The sequence below is a fragment of the Stenella coeruleoalba genome (assembly GCF_951394435.1).
Source record: "Stenella coeruleoalba genome assembly, chromosome: 14".
Taxonomy (NCBI): domain Eukaryota; kingdom Metazoa; phylum Chordata; class Mammalia; order Artiodactyla; family Delphinidae; genus Stenella; species Stenella coeruleoalba.
In genome coordinates, this window is record NC_137160.1 from 77,990,786 (window position 1) to 78,008,515 (window position 17,730).

The 17,730-nt window shown below is 47.8% G+C and overlaps 1 protein-coding gene across 2 annotated transcripts in view; it reads right to left on the reverse strand.

Moving 5' to 3' along the window:
• Positions 1-17,730, reverse strand: part of NOS1 (nitric oxide synthase 1) — a gene marked incomplete at its 5' end in the record, with an annotated part of 86,102 nt that overhangs the window by 24,763 nt on the left and 43,609 nt on the right. The window contains 10 exons of one of the 2 annotated variants that reach the window (XM_079942494.1): positions 807-923; positions 3,153-3,254; positions 4,343-4,401; positions 4,939-5,043; positions 6,427-6,571; positions 8,879-8,964; positions 9,380-9,574; positions 11,413-11,514; positions 14,645-14,819; positions 17,038-17,177. In XM_079942494.1, the coding sequence (XP_079798620.1) occupies positions 807-923; positions 3,153-3,254; positions 4,343-4,401; positions 4,939-5,043; positions 6,427-6,571; positions 8,879-8,964; positions 9,380-9,574; positions 11,413-11,514; positions 14,645-14,819; positions 17,038-17,177 (1,226 nt within the window). The remainder of the gene's footprint in view (positions 1-806; positions 924-3,152; positions 3,255-4,342; positions 4,402-4,938; positions 5,044-6,426; positions 6,572-8,878; positions 8,965-9,379; positions 9,575-11,412; positions 11,515-14,644; positions 14,820-17,037; positions 17,178-17,730) is intronic. The other variant, XM_079942495.1, reaches the window with a different exon arrangement.

Genomic DNA, 17,730 nt, shown 5'->3' on the forward strand with positions numbered 1-17,730 from the left:
AGGGCTTGACATCCAGTTTTCTTTCTTTCCAAATACCCATTAAATCATATTCACAACCATTGAAATATAAAACCTCTGTCCATGTACCATCTAAAACGCTCTCATGGGACGTGACTATACTTTAGGGTGACACGGGGTCAGGACAGTATTTTTTTGAATCTGACTGCACATTGGAGGCAATTAGGGAGATTTAAAAAAAGAGAAAAAGCAACGCTTGGGTCCAATTTTAGACCAACTACATCAGAATCTCTGGAAGTGGGGCTTGGTTATCTGTATACTGCAAACACCTCCAGGTGATTTTGATGAGCACCCAAGGGTGGGAACCACTGGGTCATGGTAGTGTGTCCCCAGAAGAGAGGAGAATGAGATGAAAAGCATGAATGTAGATTTAAAAGGAGTAGATATTAACCTGTGTTAACTTTCACTTGAACTCTGAGACTCCTGGACACCAACTCAAGTTCATTCTCCAGTAACAGCACTTACAAAGGGAGCTCGCTGAGTGACGTGCGGGGCACTAACATCCTTCAGCACAAATGATGTGAAATTTGTGTGATGGGGTGAAACTTGGGTGACAGGGGCTCTGAAGTAGTGTGATAGGAAGAGGTCACAGGAGGGGTCCAGGCAGTGTGCTTTAATGGGGGCAGGATGTCCCCAAAGAGCCAGAGTGCAGCTGGTTATTCAAGGGATAAACAGACATGGAAGGGAGACCCCCCCACCCCCGGCCTCCAAGAAAGAGCCCACTCTGTAACTCAGTCCAGCTCCGCAAGAGCCTTCGTCGTCCCTGACACCCTGGGCCCCTCGCTCACCTCACATTCGCCAGGGGTCCCGCACTCTCAAAGTTGTCTCTGAGGTCCGGCCCATCGCCCGATGATTTGCGGGAGTCGGAGTAGGAGGAAACACTGTTGAAACGAACCTTGTAGCTCCTGCCAAGATGAAAGAGAGTCTGTGAGCTCTGGCTTGGAGCCCCCTCCTGGGGTCAACACCCGATGGCTCTCCAAATCACCAGTCCTGGTTCTAGGGCCTTCCTTTGGGTCTTGAGTGAGACCATAACACACCTATGGCTTTGTCTAGAATGTATCAACTCACCCTTGCCTGCCAAAAATGACACCTAGACATCGTTTGATGCTACCTGTTGGTGGTTGCCAAGGGGAGGGGGTGGGGGGAGGGATGGAGTGGGAGGCTGGGGGGAGCAGATGTAAGCTTTTATATACGGAATTGATAAACCACAAGGTCCTACTGTATCAGCACAGAGAACTATATTCCATATCCTATGAGAAACCATAATGGAAAAGAATATGAAAAATAATGTATATATATGTATAACTGAATCACTTTGCTGTACAGCAGAAATTAACACAACATTGTAAATCAACTATACTTCGATAAAAAAAATTAAAACTGAAAAAAAAAGAGAAAAGTTTCGGACCACACTTGAAAGAAAGAACAGTCCATTCCATAGCCCATCAGACCACGTTTCCTTGCTTCCCAAATTTTAATGAGTACAGGAATCATTCTGACATCTTGTTAAGCAGCACATCCCAATTCAGTAGGTCCAGGGTAGGGCCTCAGATTCTGCATTTCTAACAGGAGATGCTGCTGGTCTCCTCTCCTCACACTAAGTAGCCAAGAACTACACTCGTGTTGTCTACTACAGTAGCCATTGGCTGTGTGTGGCTATTTCAAGTTAAATTCACTCAGATTCAATACAATGAACCATTCTGTTCCCCACGTGCTCTAGCCTCGTGTCAAGTTCTCAACGGCCATGAGTGGCTAGTGGCTGCCGTACAGGATGGTACAGATACAGAACATTTATATGCCTGTAGAAAGGTTTATTGGATGGTGCAGGACTACCCCATTCAACATTCTCTTTCTTTTTAAAAATTTGTTTCCATTTTTAAAAATTGAAGTATAGCTGATGTACGATATTAAGTTACAGGTGTGTGATATAGTGATTCACCATTTTTAAATGTTATATACTCCATTTATAATTATTATAAAATATTGACCATATTCCCTGTGTTGTACAATATAACATTGTAGCTTATTTCATACACAATAGTTTGTACCTCTTAATCCCCTATCCCTATCTTGCACCTCCCCCTTCCCTCTCCCCACTGGTAACCATCACAACATTCTCTTTCAATAAAGTTTTGGTCTTTAGACATTTCAAGGGTCTCTCACATTTCACATTTCAAGTAAACCGAAAAATGTTCAGCACGGACACAGCCTGAAGAGAGAATGGATTTCTTATGAAGTTGTTTCAAAGGGGAAGAAAGATGTCATTGGGACCTCAGCACCAGAGGCCCAGGAGCCTCGAGATTTAAAAAAAAAACCAACCATGAATGGTTTTCCAGTTTTCCTTTAAAAGTGGTAAGTCTTGTTCTCAGATAAGGCAAAGACCAAACCAAACCAGACCAAACCAAAAATGTCTCCAAGAGCAACAAAACACAATAAACCCCCAAACTAAAAAACTCCATAAAACCCTCAAATCAAAACCCCAAACACGAAAGCTCAACACACAAATCTGAGTGCAAAAGACAAAAAAAGAAATTGCACGTTCTGGCAGCAGGGTTCCTAAGCTGGATGTTTTTCAAAGTTTTCGCTCCAGCATCAGGAAAGTTCTAAATATATGTAAGTGTATTTGCTGCCCTAAAAATAGTGTCACATTGAGTCACTTCTCCAAATAAGTCCTGTAACATATCAGGGGGTGGCTGTGTTGTTAGTGTGGGAAGGATGGTTGACGGTTGTGGGGTAAAAATAACAGCACTTGTGTTTGTATGAGGCTTGAGGTTTTTCCAAATGCTTTCCTCTTTGTTATTATCCTTCGATCCTTGCAACAGCTCCCAGAGGTGGTTGGGGCAGAGGTAGTTTCTCCCCATTTGGCAGATGGGAAAGACGAGGCCCAGAGAGGTCAAGCAGCTTGCCCAAGGTTACTCAGCGTGTTAGTGTCACGGCCTGGGTTAGAACTCAGGTCTCCTTGAGACCTGGGTGTGGCCTTGGTTGCTGCAGCATTGGGCATGCGCACACATACCTACCAACGTGCACACAAGCGCTCACACCACTTATGCACACACGTGAACGCAAGGCATACACGTGCACACATTCGTGTGCACGCACACGCATAGGCGAGTGCGCGCACACACATGTTCTACCTGCGCTGGCTGTCACGGGCTGCAGCCAGACCGTGGACTTCTGTGTCACCTCGGGGGAGGGGAGGCCCTTTACGGGGAAATAAACGCAAGGGTTTCGGGTACCTAGAGGGGAGAATGGATGGTGCCCTATCTCTCCCTGAAGGAGGGGTGAGGGGGACCTACTGGAGGCCACCAGGATAGGGTGGGAAGGAGAGAGGCAGGGAGAGGGAGGACTGAGATGTTGGCCTTGAGCACAGAAGGAAGGCTGACCACCAGGGACTCAGCTGTCCCCTGGATATGGAATGTAGGCAAGTTTGGCAACGTGTGCTTGGCTGAAAGAAAACCAAGAGGGATGCTGTGCAGAACACAGTCTCTAACCACCAGCCAGCCATGGCATCCAATGCCCAACTTAAGACCTGTTCCGTGGTGGAGGAAACACTGAGATGCTCTCACAGAAAGGCAGCTCTGTACGCACATGCCTTATGTTCTCTACTTCGGGGGGATTTAAGGGTTTTTCAAGGGTAATTTTGGTTACGGGTGTTTGTCACCTTATGAAATATCTTTAGAACCGAACACCATGTTAGATGCCGTTTTACCAGGAACATCTTTTGACCTCAGGCATTTTTCACCTTATGAGATATCCTTTTTTTTTTTTTTTTTTTGCCTGCACTGTGTAGCTTGTGGGATCCTATAGTTCCTAACCAGGGATTGAACCCAGGCCCTCAGCAGTGAAAGCGCCAAGTCCTAACCACTAGACAGCCAGGAATTCCCGAGCTATCTTTTGAGGTCAGCCTCCACGTTAGTGGATGCAACTCCATCAGATGGAAAAGTTCTAGGGAAACAAACTCACTGATTCTGAATGTACGTTTCCAAAGGGCGGCCATGGTAAGAACTGGTATTTACACAGTGCACAACTTTTCATAGGACGCTGACATCTGTTTTCTAATTTGATTCTTACAGATTAGAAAATTCATGCAGGTGGAATAAACCCAGGGTGATGGAAAAAGAAACTGAGGCACAGGGCTGTGAAGAGACCAAAGACCAAATAATCTGCCCCAGAGGACGATAGACGCCCACCGGCTAAAATCAGTCACAAATGAACTTCGGGTCACAAAACTACCCAGAACTCAGATGTGAGCCCCAGATGCCAAAAGACAATTTTCAGTTACCCTCACGGGGTGTCATGTGACACTGGCGGGTCTTTCACTTACTTCCTTTCCTCGTGCACAGAGTTGGGGTGCCTCATTTCCATCAAGGCACAGCCAAATTTCTGGAGGCCGAAAGAGACAAGCAAAATGTGAGGCAGGCGTGATGAAATCTGGAACGGGGGCGGGGAGAGGCTCTGGGGACCTAACCGGCAAAAGGGGAGCCTGATGCCCGGGGGCCAGGGCGTCGGGGGCTCAGGCTGGGCAGCAGTGCTGCATGTGGAAGAGGGCTGTTTATAAAGGGCTACAGGTGTGGACTCCCCTCACCTCCCCCCAGCACACAAATCCCCTTTGTGGCTTTCTACAAAAATACTGTCCCTGCTTCTTTCATCTGGAGCAGGGGACACCAAGCTCTTGTTTGCAGCATCCATTCCAAAGAGGTAGCTCACTCGGGTGACAGCGTTTTCACTAGGGATCGGCTAGTCAGTGGACACCCATAGACCAAAGACTTGGAATTGTCCAATCTTGGCAGAACTTGGACCCAAACTGAGGTCACTGGCTTTGAGGCTTTGGAGGATTTGCTACTGAATAGCAGGTGTAACTGATGCCCCTCTTTTCTGCTGATGGAAACACATGCCAGAACAGGTAGAAGCTCATCTCACCTCCCCATTCTCAGGGGGGTCTCCATTTCCAAAGGTGCTGGTAACCACCAGGGCCAGAGTTTCATGCTCCAGGTGTACAATGTCATATTCTTCCATGGACATCACCTACGTGGCAGAATGAGGGGTGGGGAGAGGAAGGAAGAAGGTGATGAGAAGAGAGAAGGGGTAGGAGAGAACAAAGTGATGGGGGAAGAGAAGAGAGAGAGGAAGAAGATGAGTCATCTTGAGCCATCTCCTCTGGAAGGAGATCCAAAGGTTCTGGGTGCCACTATTTCCATGGGCTCAAGTGGGTAGAACTAATAGCTTGTTGGCAGTGTGGGACCTTTCTGTGGTCACCTGTGGCCTGAAGGACTACAGAGAGTCTGGGGCAATGGTACGCGGGCCTCTCACTGTTGTGGCCTCTCCCGTTGCAGAGCACAGGCTCCGGACGCGCAGGTTCAGCGGCCACGGCTCACGGGCCCGGCAGCTCCGCGGCATGTGGAATCCTCCCGGACCGGGGCACGAACCCACGTCCCCTGCATCGGCAGGCGGACTCTCAACCACTGCACCACCAGGGAAGCCCCCGTAAATACAGATCTTGATTAAGACTCCTGGGCTTCTTACAACCAAAGGATGCTGGAATCTTCTTGATCACATTTAGGCTGGGAACGACCCAGCTGGATTTGACCAATTGTCTGCTCCGCTTCCTTTCTAATCCTCCGTACAGCAGTGTGGAGGACCTGGGCCAAACAGGTCTGAGATCCCCGCCTCAGGGAAAGATTGTTTTGCCCTATATCTTAGCATTACTTGAGCAACATTTCTCAAAGTAGGTTCTAGGGAAGGCTAGTCTCCTGAGATGCTCTTTAAAAGTAAGTGATCCGGGCTTCCCTGGTGGCGCAGTGGTTGGGAGTCCGCCTGCTGATGCAGGGGACGCGGGTTCGTGCCCCGGTCCGGGAGGATCCCGCATGCCGTGGAGCGGCGGGGTCCATGGGCCATGGCTGCTGAGCCTGCGCATCCGGAGCGTGTGCTCCGCGACGGGAGAGGCCACAGCGGTGAGAGCCCCACGTACCGCAAAAAAAAAAAAAAAAGAAAAAGTAAGTGATCCATAAGCAAAGATCTTTGGGAAACATTTATATTCTCTTCTCTCCTCTTCTGGGAATGATAACACGTACGTGCAGATTAAAGGCTCTGAGAATTCCTGCAGCAAAGAAACCCACTGAATTGTATTAAAGGCAGAGCTTCCCAAACTGACTCCAGAATTGTCTTTCATAAACTTTCTAGTATTTTGCTCTTGGGATGGGGGTTATAATTCCCGGACTCCTGGAGGGTTCCCAGGGAGAGGAGCATCAGAGTCCGCTGAAATATATGCAAATATGCGCGAGTGAATTGATGGGCATCTTCAGATGTGCTATCACCCATTCTCAAAGGATTCTTCTTTGCTGAATTCCTTCTCTCCCCTTCCCAACTTTACCATGAAGGGTCAGAGAGCTGGCACTGCCCCCTACCCACCTTGGCGTCAAAGGCATGTTTGAAGATCTCACACAGGGTTTTGGCATAAGCCTGCGATTTGCCCGTCTCTGTGGCGTACAGGATGGTAGCTTTGACCCTCTTGGCCATGGCTTGTCCCATCAGCTTGGCTGAGAACTTGACGGCTCTGGAGGGGAGAGGATGGAGAGGAAAATGGGAAATGCAGAAAGGAGGGAGGATGCCACACTGGGACTTTTGGGCAAGAACCATGATCCATGAACTTTCTCTCCTAATCTTTGATGCCTTCAGGGATACTCAAAGTGCAAGTTTAGGTGCCATATTGATCCCTTTCTTAAGTCACTCCAGACCAACTGGTCATGAGCTAACATGGTTAGTTTTATTAGTTTGTTACTTGATTAATTGATCCCGGTCTTGAGAACCTTGGTTTGCCAAGCATTGCCCCAAAAGATGATGAGTCATTCCTTCACTCATTTGTTCATTCATCAAGTGTTTGTTGAGTGCCTAGCTATGTGCCAGGTATTGTTATAGGAATGGAAACACAGAGAAATGGCTGTCATGGGGCTTACGTTCGTGTGTGTGTGCATGTGTGCGTGCGTGTGTGTGTGTGTGTGTGTGAGAGAGAGAGAGAGAGAGAGAGAGAGGGAGAGAGGGGGAGAGGGTGGGGAGAGAGAGAGAGAGAGAGAAAGAGAGAGAGAACGAATCACTAATAAATCAGCAGGTATTGAGCTAGAAGGGATTTTAGAGGTTCATAAATCCACAAAGGAAGGACCAAGTCTGGTTGAAGCAGCCATGCACATCCAGGGTCTTGCAGAGGCTGAAACTCACCAGGCACTAAATATGTATCTATCAAAAGAAGGAATGGATTTTAAACATACTGCTACCACCAAAGCCCTGGGGAGTTTAAATGTCAAGTCGAGGCTCTTTCTAGTTAAATGGAGAATTCAGAACCAGTGTTTCTTCCTTCCCATCTATGAATGCCTGGGTTCACCTTCCGAGCAAGCATCCCTGTTCTAACTAGGAATCTCTGAGTAGACAAATTGCTAGTTACCCCCACCTGGGGATTATCGGTGGTAAATTCATCATTTTTTAGAATCAGGGAAACCACCCACACTGCGGAGCTAAAGGGGGAGAAACAGAAGAGAATAAAAGGTGCCTGGAGGGTTCCCTTTGAATGATCGGATTGTAAAAAAGCATCTATAATTAACTCCCATTGTTTCTACCCCGAACTTAACAGCGCAATTAATTCTTTAGATTTTTCCCTCCCTCAGAAACAGTTTGAACTGAACTGAAGCCAAAGGCTGCTGTTCCTGAGAATTTGTGATGCTCTTGTTAGGGAAAGAATGGCTGCTGATGCATTCTCGCCTGGCCGCAGATAAAGTTAGGTGGAAGAAGAAAGGGGAGGGAGGGGAGAAGGGAGAGATCCTGTGGACCATATTAGTGGAGCCAGGATCCAGGTTTCAGTCCCTGCAAGATCTACCAGTCACCTGTTGAGAGCTGGACCCAAGGGGCTGAGGAAAGTGACTAAGTAGCTCGGTGCATACTAGCCCCTCTGCCAAAAAGTGAGCTCCAAATAGAGGGTCTCTGCTGAGTGGATCAGGGAGTTCTCTATCTGTAGACAGAAAGCTGGCATCCCCATTAAACCATCTGTGAACCCCACCCCACTTGTCAGCCGGTCCCCTGGCTGACCACGAGTTCTTCAGGACAATTACTCTTCAAAAGCCTTGGTCCCTAACCCGCTTCCCTCCCTCCTTTTCTCAGTGAAGTCTTATTCGTTTCATTCTTCAGCTCAATTGTCATCTCCTGCGGGAAGCCCCTTTTGACCTCCCAAACTGGCTGACGTCTATTTTATGGCCCCATGAATCGTTCCTTGGTGGTAGCTGTGAGCTTCATGAGGGCGGGACCACATTATCTGGCTCATCATGGCATCTCTGGAGCCCAGCACAGTGCCGGGCACCGAGTAGGCACTTAGTATCCGTTTGTTGGCTGAATGAGTGAATGAGCGAGTGAAATGAGACCCAGCCCTGGGCGAGAGGCCTCTCTAGGCAGCGGTGGGCTGGAGCCAGCTTGTCCTAGCTCCTCCCGACTCTGGCTTCAGTGACTTCCTGTTGAGACCTTGAAATTGGCCACAGTGGGAGTATTTACACCACGGAAAGTGGCAAAGGTTACAAATCTATTATCATTATTATGGCCAACTTTACTAATTGGAGAGCTGGTTTATCAACACAACTGTGTCTCCAGGACAAGAATTTAGGAAAGTGGGGGGAGGAAAGTGAGGTTGGGAAAGAGAAGAGTCATGGTGATGTTTGCGTCCCAGACTCGGAGGCAAAGGAGGCACGAGGGGGTTGGAGAAAATGGAGAAATCATTTCACACAAGAGGGCAGGGGTGCAAGCATGTTTCCAGCCTTCTTTTCTGGGGCTCTCTGAATGCGGGGGCACATCCATCCCCCATCCCCACCTACTTTAGGAGACTTACTCTGCCAGCTTCTTGAAGCCAATGGCTCGCCGCTTTGTGGGGGTCCCGTTGGTACCTTTCCAGATGTGGGTGTTCCAAGGGTCAGGCTGGGAAGAGAGGACTATGGTCACTGCAGTGAGGGACCCTGGCTCCTCTTGGGAGTTGCTCAGGGCTCCCTGGGGGCTTGTGGCTGTCCAGCTACGTCCAACCCTTAGCCCTTGAAGGGAACGATTCTGTCAGTGGTGACCCCAGGGGTCCTGGCACAGAGTGGCTGGTCCAGCCTCCCTGCACTGTCCGGCTAGACCTTCCCGCTCATCCCTCAGAATCCCTCTCAAACCCTCTCCTCGTGACCCCGGACTACTCATTTCATCTCCATTCGTCTTTCAGCTTGAGCTGTGCTGGTCAACATGGGGGCCACACTTGAGCATCCGAAATGCAAGTCTGAGTTGAGACGTGCTCTGATCATAACACACACACCGGGTATTGAAGACTTAGCACGAAAGAGGTGGGGAGGGGCAGGACCTGGTATTCGAAGGAGGGGGTGAGTCGGTAGTTGAGCATCTCTTGGTGGAAGACGGGGGTGATGCTGCCAGACATGGGGGGCACGATCCACACCCAGTCAGCGGGGCAGCCTCCCCGGCAGTGGTATTCATTCTCCATGTGCTTAATGAAGGACTCGGTGGCAGAGTGGTGGTCAACGATGGTCACTTTGTCACTCTGTGGGAGGAGAGGGGACAAGGAGTCAGGAGGAAAGAGCAGCTGGGGTATTTTGGGACTCCCCTGCCCATAGAGCAGTGTTTCCCAAAGGCTGGTCCTGGAGATGATTCTAGGCAAGTGATTCTCTGCATTGTTCTTTCAATCCTGATTAGACCCGGGAGAAACACCTCTCTTGCCAATCTTCCTCTGTCCTTCCTCCTTCTCTCTTTTTTTTTTTTTTTTAATGAGAGAGGACGCTCAGGCAACTAGAATCCAACAACTTTGTGTTGTTTCCCTGTGTGTATTTGTTTATATATTTATTTAAATTTACAATTCTCTTCTATTTATGGCAAATGGTACTGGCTCTCCATTTATGATGGTGACACAAAATCCTCTTAAAATAAACAATTTTAAGTAATAAGGATGAGTTTATTAAAATGAAAACAAGTCAATCACAGCAGAGCTGGGTGGACTGAATGTCCGCGTAACCCAGCTGCAGGGCCCGTTGTAGTCGGCTGGCTTGGATTCTCACCTTGCCCAGGCAGTGTCTTCCCTTTCTGCCCACAAAACTCTGTCCCTTTCCTGCACTTTTCTTTTCCAATCATTCATCTCACTCACACCTCTGCTGCCTCTGGCTCGCCAATCTTCGTACCAGTCCACCAAAGCCCTCCTTCATTTTCAACAATTCCTAAAACTTCACGCCTCCAAGGTAGAGAGGGAAGGGAGGGGGCCTCCTTCTCCCTCATCCCATCTCAACTGGTCTCTTCCCTGGGATATACATTCCCCAGTATGCCCAGTCTCCCTATTCCTGACATGGGGACCTATGGTTTATATTCATGTCTATACATGATTTGATATGTTCATTCTACTGCCTGTGGAGGCCTCCCATGTATGTCTATGAGGGTCTAGCTTCCCAAACCATCACCCTCAGAGGACAGAGCTGGTCTCTGCTGCAGAGAGCGACCTCTATTCTGTGGGCCTCCTGGTTTGCCCAGGAGAATCCCAGATTATGTCTTTGTACTGTTACAATGATTAGTGGTGCCCCCCATTTGCTCTCAAAAGTGTCATGGTTTAGCCGATAATTTTTAAAGCTATCACACTGTATGTAATAGCATTTATCACGGAGCCACATGCATTGGGGCACCTATGCTTCTGATGCTGATGATGAGTATCTGTTTCTGTTGGGTGAAAGGCTGAATATGCCTAAGAAGTGGCAAGACACAGATGACGCTTGCCATTTCTTTTTTTTTTTTTTTTTGGCCACGCCACGCGTCCTGCAGGATTTTAGTTTCCCTACCAGGGATGGAACCCATGCCCCCTGCGGTGGAAGTGTGGGGTCTTAACCACTGGACCACCAGGGAAGTCCCAGATGTTTGTCATTTCAATTCTAAAAAATCATAAGCAGGGCCTCTCTGGTGGCGCAGTGGTTGAGAGTCCGCCTGCCGATGCAGGGGACATGGGTTCGTGCCCCGGTCTGGGAGGATCCCGCGTGCCGCGGAGCGGCTGGGCCCGTGAGCCATGGCCGCTGAGCCTGCACATCCGGAGCCTGTGCTCCGCAATGGGAGAGGCCACAACAGTGAGAGGCCCGCATACCGCGAAAAAAAAATAAAAAATAAAAAAAGAAATCATAAGCAACAAGTCACAAAACCCCTATCTTTTTGCCTCTTTCTCAAATGGTCCCCACCCAAGATGCATCATGGGGAGAAAGGCATGCATGATGGGAAGTACACCTCACTGGTAGGCAGATCCCTGCAAGGATGGTTCCTGGAAGCTGAGCTCTTGACCTTCTGCCCCGAGACTCTGAAACGTTTTAGTTCCCCTTTGAGGCTTGGCAGCCAGGAGGTGTGCCCTGGCGCTACCTGGAAGCTGTACAGCACTGCGATGTTGATCTCCACCAGCGCCTGGTCCTTCCACAGGGAGGATGTCTTCCTCATGTCCAAGTTCATCTTCTTGGCCACTTCCTGAAAGGGGAAGGAAACACAGACTCATAGGCTGGGGCACCTCTGGATTTCAGACTAAAGAGGGACAGGGCTAGTGTCACCAATGAAATTCTTAATTAATTCATCAACTCATATGCAGACTAATTCACTTACTCAAATTTTTTTTTTTTATTGAGGACCCACTGGTAACATCAAGAGACTAGAGGGACTTGGCTGGCCCTTTTATTATTGAGCTTACCTTCTAGTGGGGGAGAGAAATAGTTAATATTGTGATGAGTGCTAATTCCTAGGAAGAAAATAAGGTGAGGAAATGGGATAAAGAGGGATATGGGGGCAGGATGAATTGAACCAGGATAGTCAGGGAAGGACCACTGCAGAGGTGGCATACAGGTGAGTCCCAAATGATGAGAAGGAGCAAGACATTCGTAAATCTTGGGAGGGAATGTTCTATGCAGAGAGAACAGCATATGCAAAGACCCTGGGGTGGGATCAGGCTTGCGCTGAGGTACAGAAAGAAGGTCAGTGTATTTGGAGGGTAGGGAGCCAGGGGGAGTTGGTGAGAGAGAGATGCAGGACTGGTTACGCTAGATGTGCTAAGGAGTGAGGATTTTATTCCAAATATGATGAGGAGGGTCTTTGGGGGACTTTAAGGAGAGATGTGGGTCTGGGAGTGACATGAGCTGCTTTCTAGTAGGAAAAGCTCTCCACCCATCCTGTTCCACCTCCAGAGTGGTTACTGCCTGGAATCTAGATCATGGGTATTTTGAGTTCATGGGGATGCCTGCCTACTCCACTTGACAGATGAGGAAACTGAGGCTCAGAGAGCTGCAGAGACTTGCTCACAGGCCACAGAGCCAGTTGGCCTCGGGGCTGGAGCCCAGGGAGATGCCTAACGCCCAAGACCTGGGAGCGGCTCCCCAGCCAGAAGATTCCTTTGGCAAAACTACTTGGAGAAAAAACTCCTGACATTTAGGTTACAGCTCCAGATAAGCTGATGTCAGGAGTAGGGAAGACCCAATAGCACATCCATTAATTAGAGCCTGGCTTCTCACTTCCTCTGTCAATTCTAGTCACTTGTGGGAACCTAGGTCTCATTATGGGGTTAGAATGTGACAATTTCTCAAGTTTGGGTAAATCGCTTCCCAGCCCCAGATGTCAACATTTGTACATAATGGCAGTTAGAACTGGAAGGCTGGGGTGGGAGCGTGTCTCATTTAAGTTACCCAGTGACTACTCTTTGCAACTGAAATGTAAGCAGGGATCACGAAAGCAAACATTAATTTACTCTTTTGAGGCTGAGGTGTTAGGGTCTGTTTGGGGTCTTTTAGCGATGATACAAACACAGAGAGTAAGAAATTCACTGCTTTACACAAATACATATAAAACTTGAGTTATTTTATAAAAGAAGAGAGTGTGTACAGCCAGTCATGCTGCTATTGTTACTTCTACAGCATTATTTTGGTTAAAAGAATAGAAATTAGTTGCAAGAAAGTGCAAAAATATATATATATGACTTTAAAAATTCCCAAATATTACTTGAGCCACATTTCTGGAAATTGCCTGGAAATGTTTTTTCCTTTCCTGCCAGGAGTTTGTATAAATCAGTGGCTTCCCAGTAGAATCTTCTGGGGAGCTTTGAAAATTACTGGTGCCTGGGCTCCACCCTGGAGCACTTTCATCCAAATTCTGGGAAGTGGGACCCCAGCATAATAAAACTCCCTAGGTAATTCCAGTGTGTGGCGAGGCTGAGGACCCCTGGTTCTGTTTTCCAGGCCAGCACCCATGGAATTTTTAAAAATTGAGATAAAATTGACATCTAACATTATGTGTATTTCAGGTGTGAGAGATATTGGTTTGATACATTTATATATTGCAATATGATTACCGCTGTCGGGTTAGTTAACACCTTCATCCAATCGCATAATTATCATTTCTTTTTTTGTGGTGAGAACAATTAAGATCTAGTCTCTTAGCAACTCTGAAATTTATAACAGTATCACTGTTGAGCATAATCACTATACTGTGCATTAAATCTCCAGGAATTATTTATCTGCTAGTTGCAGGTTTGTACACTTCCACAACATCTCCCCCAGTTCTCCTGCCCCGCCTCCCCAGCCCCTGGTAATCACCACTCTACTCTCTGTTTTGGGGAGTTTGGCTTTTTTTAGATTCCACATATACGTGAGATCACGTAGTATTTGTCTTTCTCTGTCTGATTTATCTCACTTAGCATAATGCCCTTAAGGTCCACCCAGGTGAACACCCATGGATTTTAACAGTATAAACCTAATGCTTGTTTCCGAGTTCGAATTTTGCCCTGTGCTTTATTTATTGTGTGACGTAGGCTCAGCATTTAACTTCTGTTTCTCAGTGTCCTCTTTTGAAACAAGGCCAATCACAGCAGACTGTGGTTCCAGACAACATTTGCTGACAAAACCACAGCAATCCTGACGCTTTCACCAAAGTGGAGCTCCAGGGAGCAGTCCGCCTCAGCACTCTTTTGTAGATCAGGATGACTCAGCCCTGGAGAGAATCAGAACCTCCACCCAGAAATGTACATGGTGGGGAATCACTGTCAAGCCTTGTTTTTTAAGAAAAGAGACCAAAAATGTCCCATGTTCATGGGTCGTTCTCAAAACCTTCTAACAAGGCTTGACACTGACAGGCAGTGCAGTGGAATGCGTATGAACTCCGATCATAAAGCCAGACTGCCGGCGGGGTGGGGGGGGGGAAGAAAAAAAAGCCAGACTGGGTTCACATCCCAGCTCTGCCACTCCCTAGCTGTATGATCTTGAGCTCGTCCTCATTTTAACCCTCCCAAAGGCCTCAGTTTCCTCATCTGTGAAAGGGGAATTATCACACCTGGATGTTGTGGTAAGGATTAAATGAGCACCTAATACACGCAAAGTGCTTGGAGTGCTGCCGAGCACATAGTACACGTACTCTTCTCTTTTTTTGTTTTTTTTGTAATACACATACTCTTAATGCCACGGAAGGCTTCAGAAAGGCCAGGGGGCATCCCCAGAATTGCAGATTCTGTTTTAACCTCTTCTAGTTTCCAAGCCCCAAAGCTCAGTTGTGGGACAGGACAGCTGAGCCCATCTCCTTTGCCTTCTGCTTCTGCATCATGACGACCAAGAAGGGACTTCACCTCCAGGATGTTGTATCGGGAGCTGTCACAGTAGTCGCGGACGCCAATCTCTGTGCCCATGTACCAGCCGCTGAAGGGACAGGCGCTGAACTCCAGGCCGCCGATCTCCAGGAGCATGTTTGACACAGCGGGGAGGCCGTACCACTTCAGCCCAAGGTCCTTGAACCACTCCAACCTGCAGAGAGCAACACAGCCCAGCTCACCATGGGGCAGGAGCCTCATGGGAAGACACACAGGCGGGATATCCTTAGTCTGGGGATGCTGAAATGCCAGTGAGTGACTGGGACTTACTATACCAGAATCTAATTCCTGGGCTCATGTGAGACCTGTAGGATCACAGCTTCCACAGCTGGGGCCTGAGAATATGCACTGTAACATGTTTCCCAGGTGATTTGGATGGACATCCAGGTCTGGAAACCATTGCCTTGGGCTGCTGTTTATCTCCTAAACCCACCCTGAAGGTGAATCCAGGAGAAAGTGAGCATTGCTGAGTTCCTTCTGACCTCAGGACCTTTGCACGGCAGTTCCTTCCTTCTATTTTCCTTCTGTGCCTGTTCAGCTCTTACCTACCTTTCCATTCTCAGCTAAAATGCTATTGACTCTGGGAAGCCTTCCCTTATGCCTGATCTGGGTTGGGTCAGGAAGCTTTATGCCTCTAGGTACCATAAAATTTATTTTGCAGCACTTTATTGGAATTAAGTGGTTATTTGGGTAACTGATCTCCTCCTTGAGACTGAAAGCACCATGGAGGCAGGGACCAAGTCACCTACAAAACCCAGCACAATGCCTGGCCCAGACTGGGAATAATGAATAGTATCGAATGAGTGAATGAATGAATGAAGGCCAAGTTTCACCAGGGAGACTGGGTAAGTTTCCAGATATTGGGCAGTGTCAGGAGCCTCAGGACACTTGCTCCCTTTCTAGGGCCTGGACTAGGGTGAGGCAAGTAAGGCACTAGCCTTGGGTGCAAAATTTAAGGAGGCACCAACAAACCCAGGGATCAATATCAATATTATTAATTTATTTACACAATATTCCAAATTAATTCAATGTTTTTTTAAAAAAATCAAAATTAATGCAAAAAAAATCCATGACAAACAAAGTATCAAAACTTTAAATAGGGCTTCCCTGGTGGCGCAGTGGTTGGGAGTCCGCTTGCCAATGCAAGGGACACGGGTTCGTGCCCCGGTCCGGGAAGATCTCACATGCCGCGGAGCGGCTGGCCCGTGAGCCATGGCTGCTGAGCCTGTGCGTCCATAGCCTGTGCTCCGCAACGGAAGAGGCCACAGCAGTGAGAGGCCCGCATATCGCAAAAAAAACCCCACAAAAATAAAAACTTTAAATAAAGACAAGCTCCCACCTTGCCCTAACTCGCCTCACTTGTTTCCCCCTAATTTCAGCCCTAACCTGGTCTTTGTTTAAAGTTTTGATAGATTTAAAAAGTTAATTTTTATTTTAAAAAATATTACATTAAAATACTATTTATCTTGATGATTGATTTTTTTTTTTTTTTTTGGTGCTTCCCCCATCAATTTTGCCCCTGAGGCCAGGGTCTTACTGTGGAGTTTCTTTACTCTCGAAAAGTGTAAATTCTATTTGTGTTGCTGGCCACAGCCCTCACAGCCCCATCCTGGCCCCAAATTGCTTTTGACCTTGAGCTGCGTCAGGTCACATAGAGTTTTAAATGGCTCCCTCTATTTAAAATTTGTGCCCACAACGACACAGGAGGGGCTTCTGCTCTTTCAGCCCTTAGGGTTGGAAAAAGGGCAGGTCCAGGTTGATGGCTTAGGAGTGGGGTAAGGAGGGTGATTTTTTTTTTTTAATTGAAGTATAGTTGATGTACAATATTATATAAGTTACAGGTGTACAATATAGTGATTCACAATTTTTAAAGGTTATACTCCATTTATAGTTATTATAAAATACTGGTTATCTTCCCTATGTTTTACTATATCTCCTTGAGGTTTATTTATTTTATACATAATAGTTTGTACCTCTTAATCCCCTACCCCTATATTGCCCCTCTCCCCTCTGGAAACCACTAGTTTATTCTCTATACCTGTGAGTCTGCTTCTTTTTTGTTATATTCACTAGTTTGTTGTATTTTTTAGAGTCTGCATATAAGTGATATCATACAGTATTTGTCTTTCTCTATCTGACTTATAAGGAGGGAGATTTTGATTCAGAAAAGATGGTGGTCCCTAGGCTGGTGAAGGAGGAATTATTGATGTTGAGGGAGCCCACCTTGCCCTGGCCCGTGATGAGGGTAGGAACCAAGACCCCCTTTCAGCCTCTGTCTGGGCTGCAGAGAGAGCCGGGGGTGCAGGGTTGGGTAGAGAGGGGCACTGGGTAAATCCAACCACCCTCACCCACCCCATGCCAGTCCCTCTTACTTGGGGTGCCTGATGGGCACTTCCAGCACCAGCTCTGGAGGAATCTGGAAGAGCTCAGGGTCATTGCCGTTGGCCTGGAGCAGGAGTGGCAGGACATCGAAGCGGCTCCTTGGGGGTTTCCAGCCCTGCTGGATGCAGATCTGCAACCAGACCCGCCAGGTCAGGCCACCATGCCCCAGACCCTCCAGACACAATAGCAATGGGGGGAGGGGCAGAGGTGCCAGTGCAAGCCTGCCAGCAGCCCCCTGGAGGCTCTGGGTCACGGCCACCTTCTTTATGAAGCTCTCCCTGCCATCATCACGTAACTAGTATAACTGTCTGTGGTCCCACGGGACAGAAAGCAAACGTGTCCTCCAGCCCCTCACTTGGTTATGTTTTCCAGGTCTTCCCTGCCAACTGGGAACTCCGGGAGCAAGGGCTGAACTGACTCGTGCATCTGTGGTGCCCTCGCACAGGGCTGGGCACGCCTACGCACTTGCTCCGGAAGTGTTTGCATCCGGTGCCTAAGACATGAAGAAAATCTACCAGATTTGATGAGGGCAGATGTCTCAGAATGACCACATAAAATGCATCTGTTAGAGCAGCTATCCTATCGAAATATAAAGCGAGCCACATAGTAATTTAAAATTTTCTAGCAGCCACATTTTAAAAATTAAAAAAAAAACAAACCCAGAGCAAAACCCAGTGAAAATA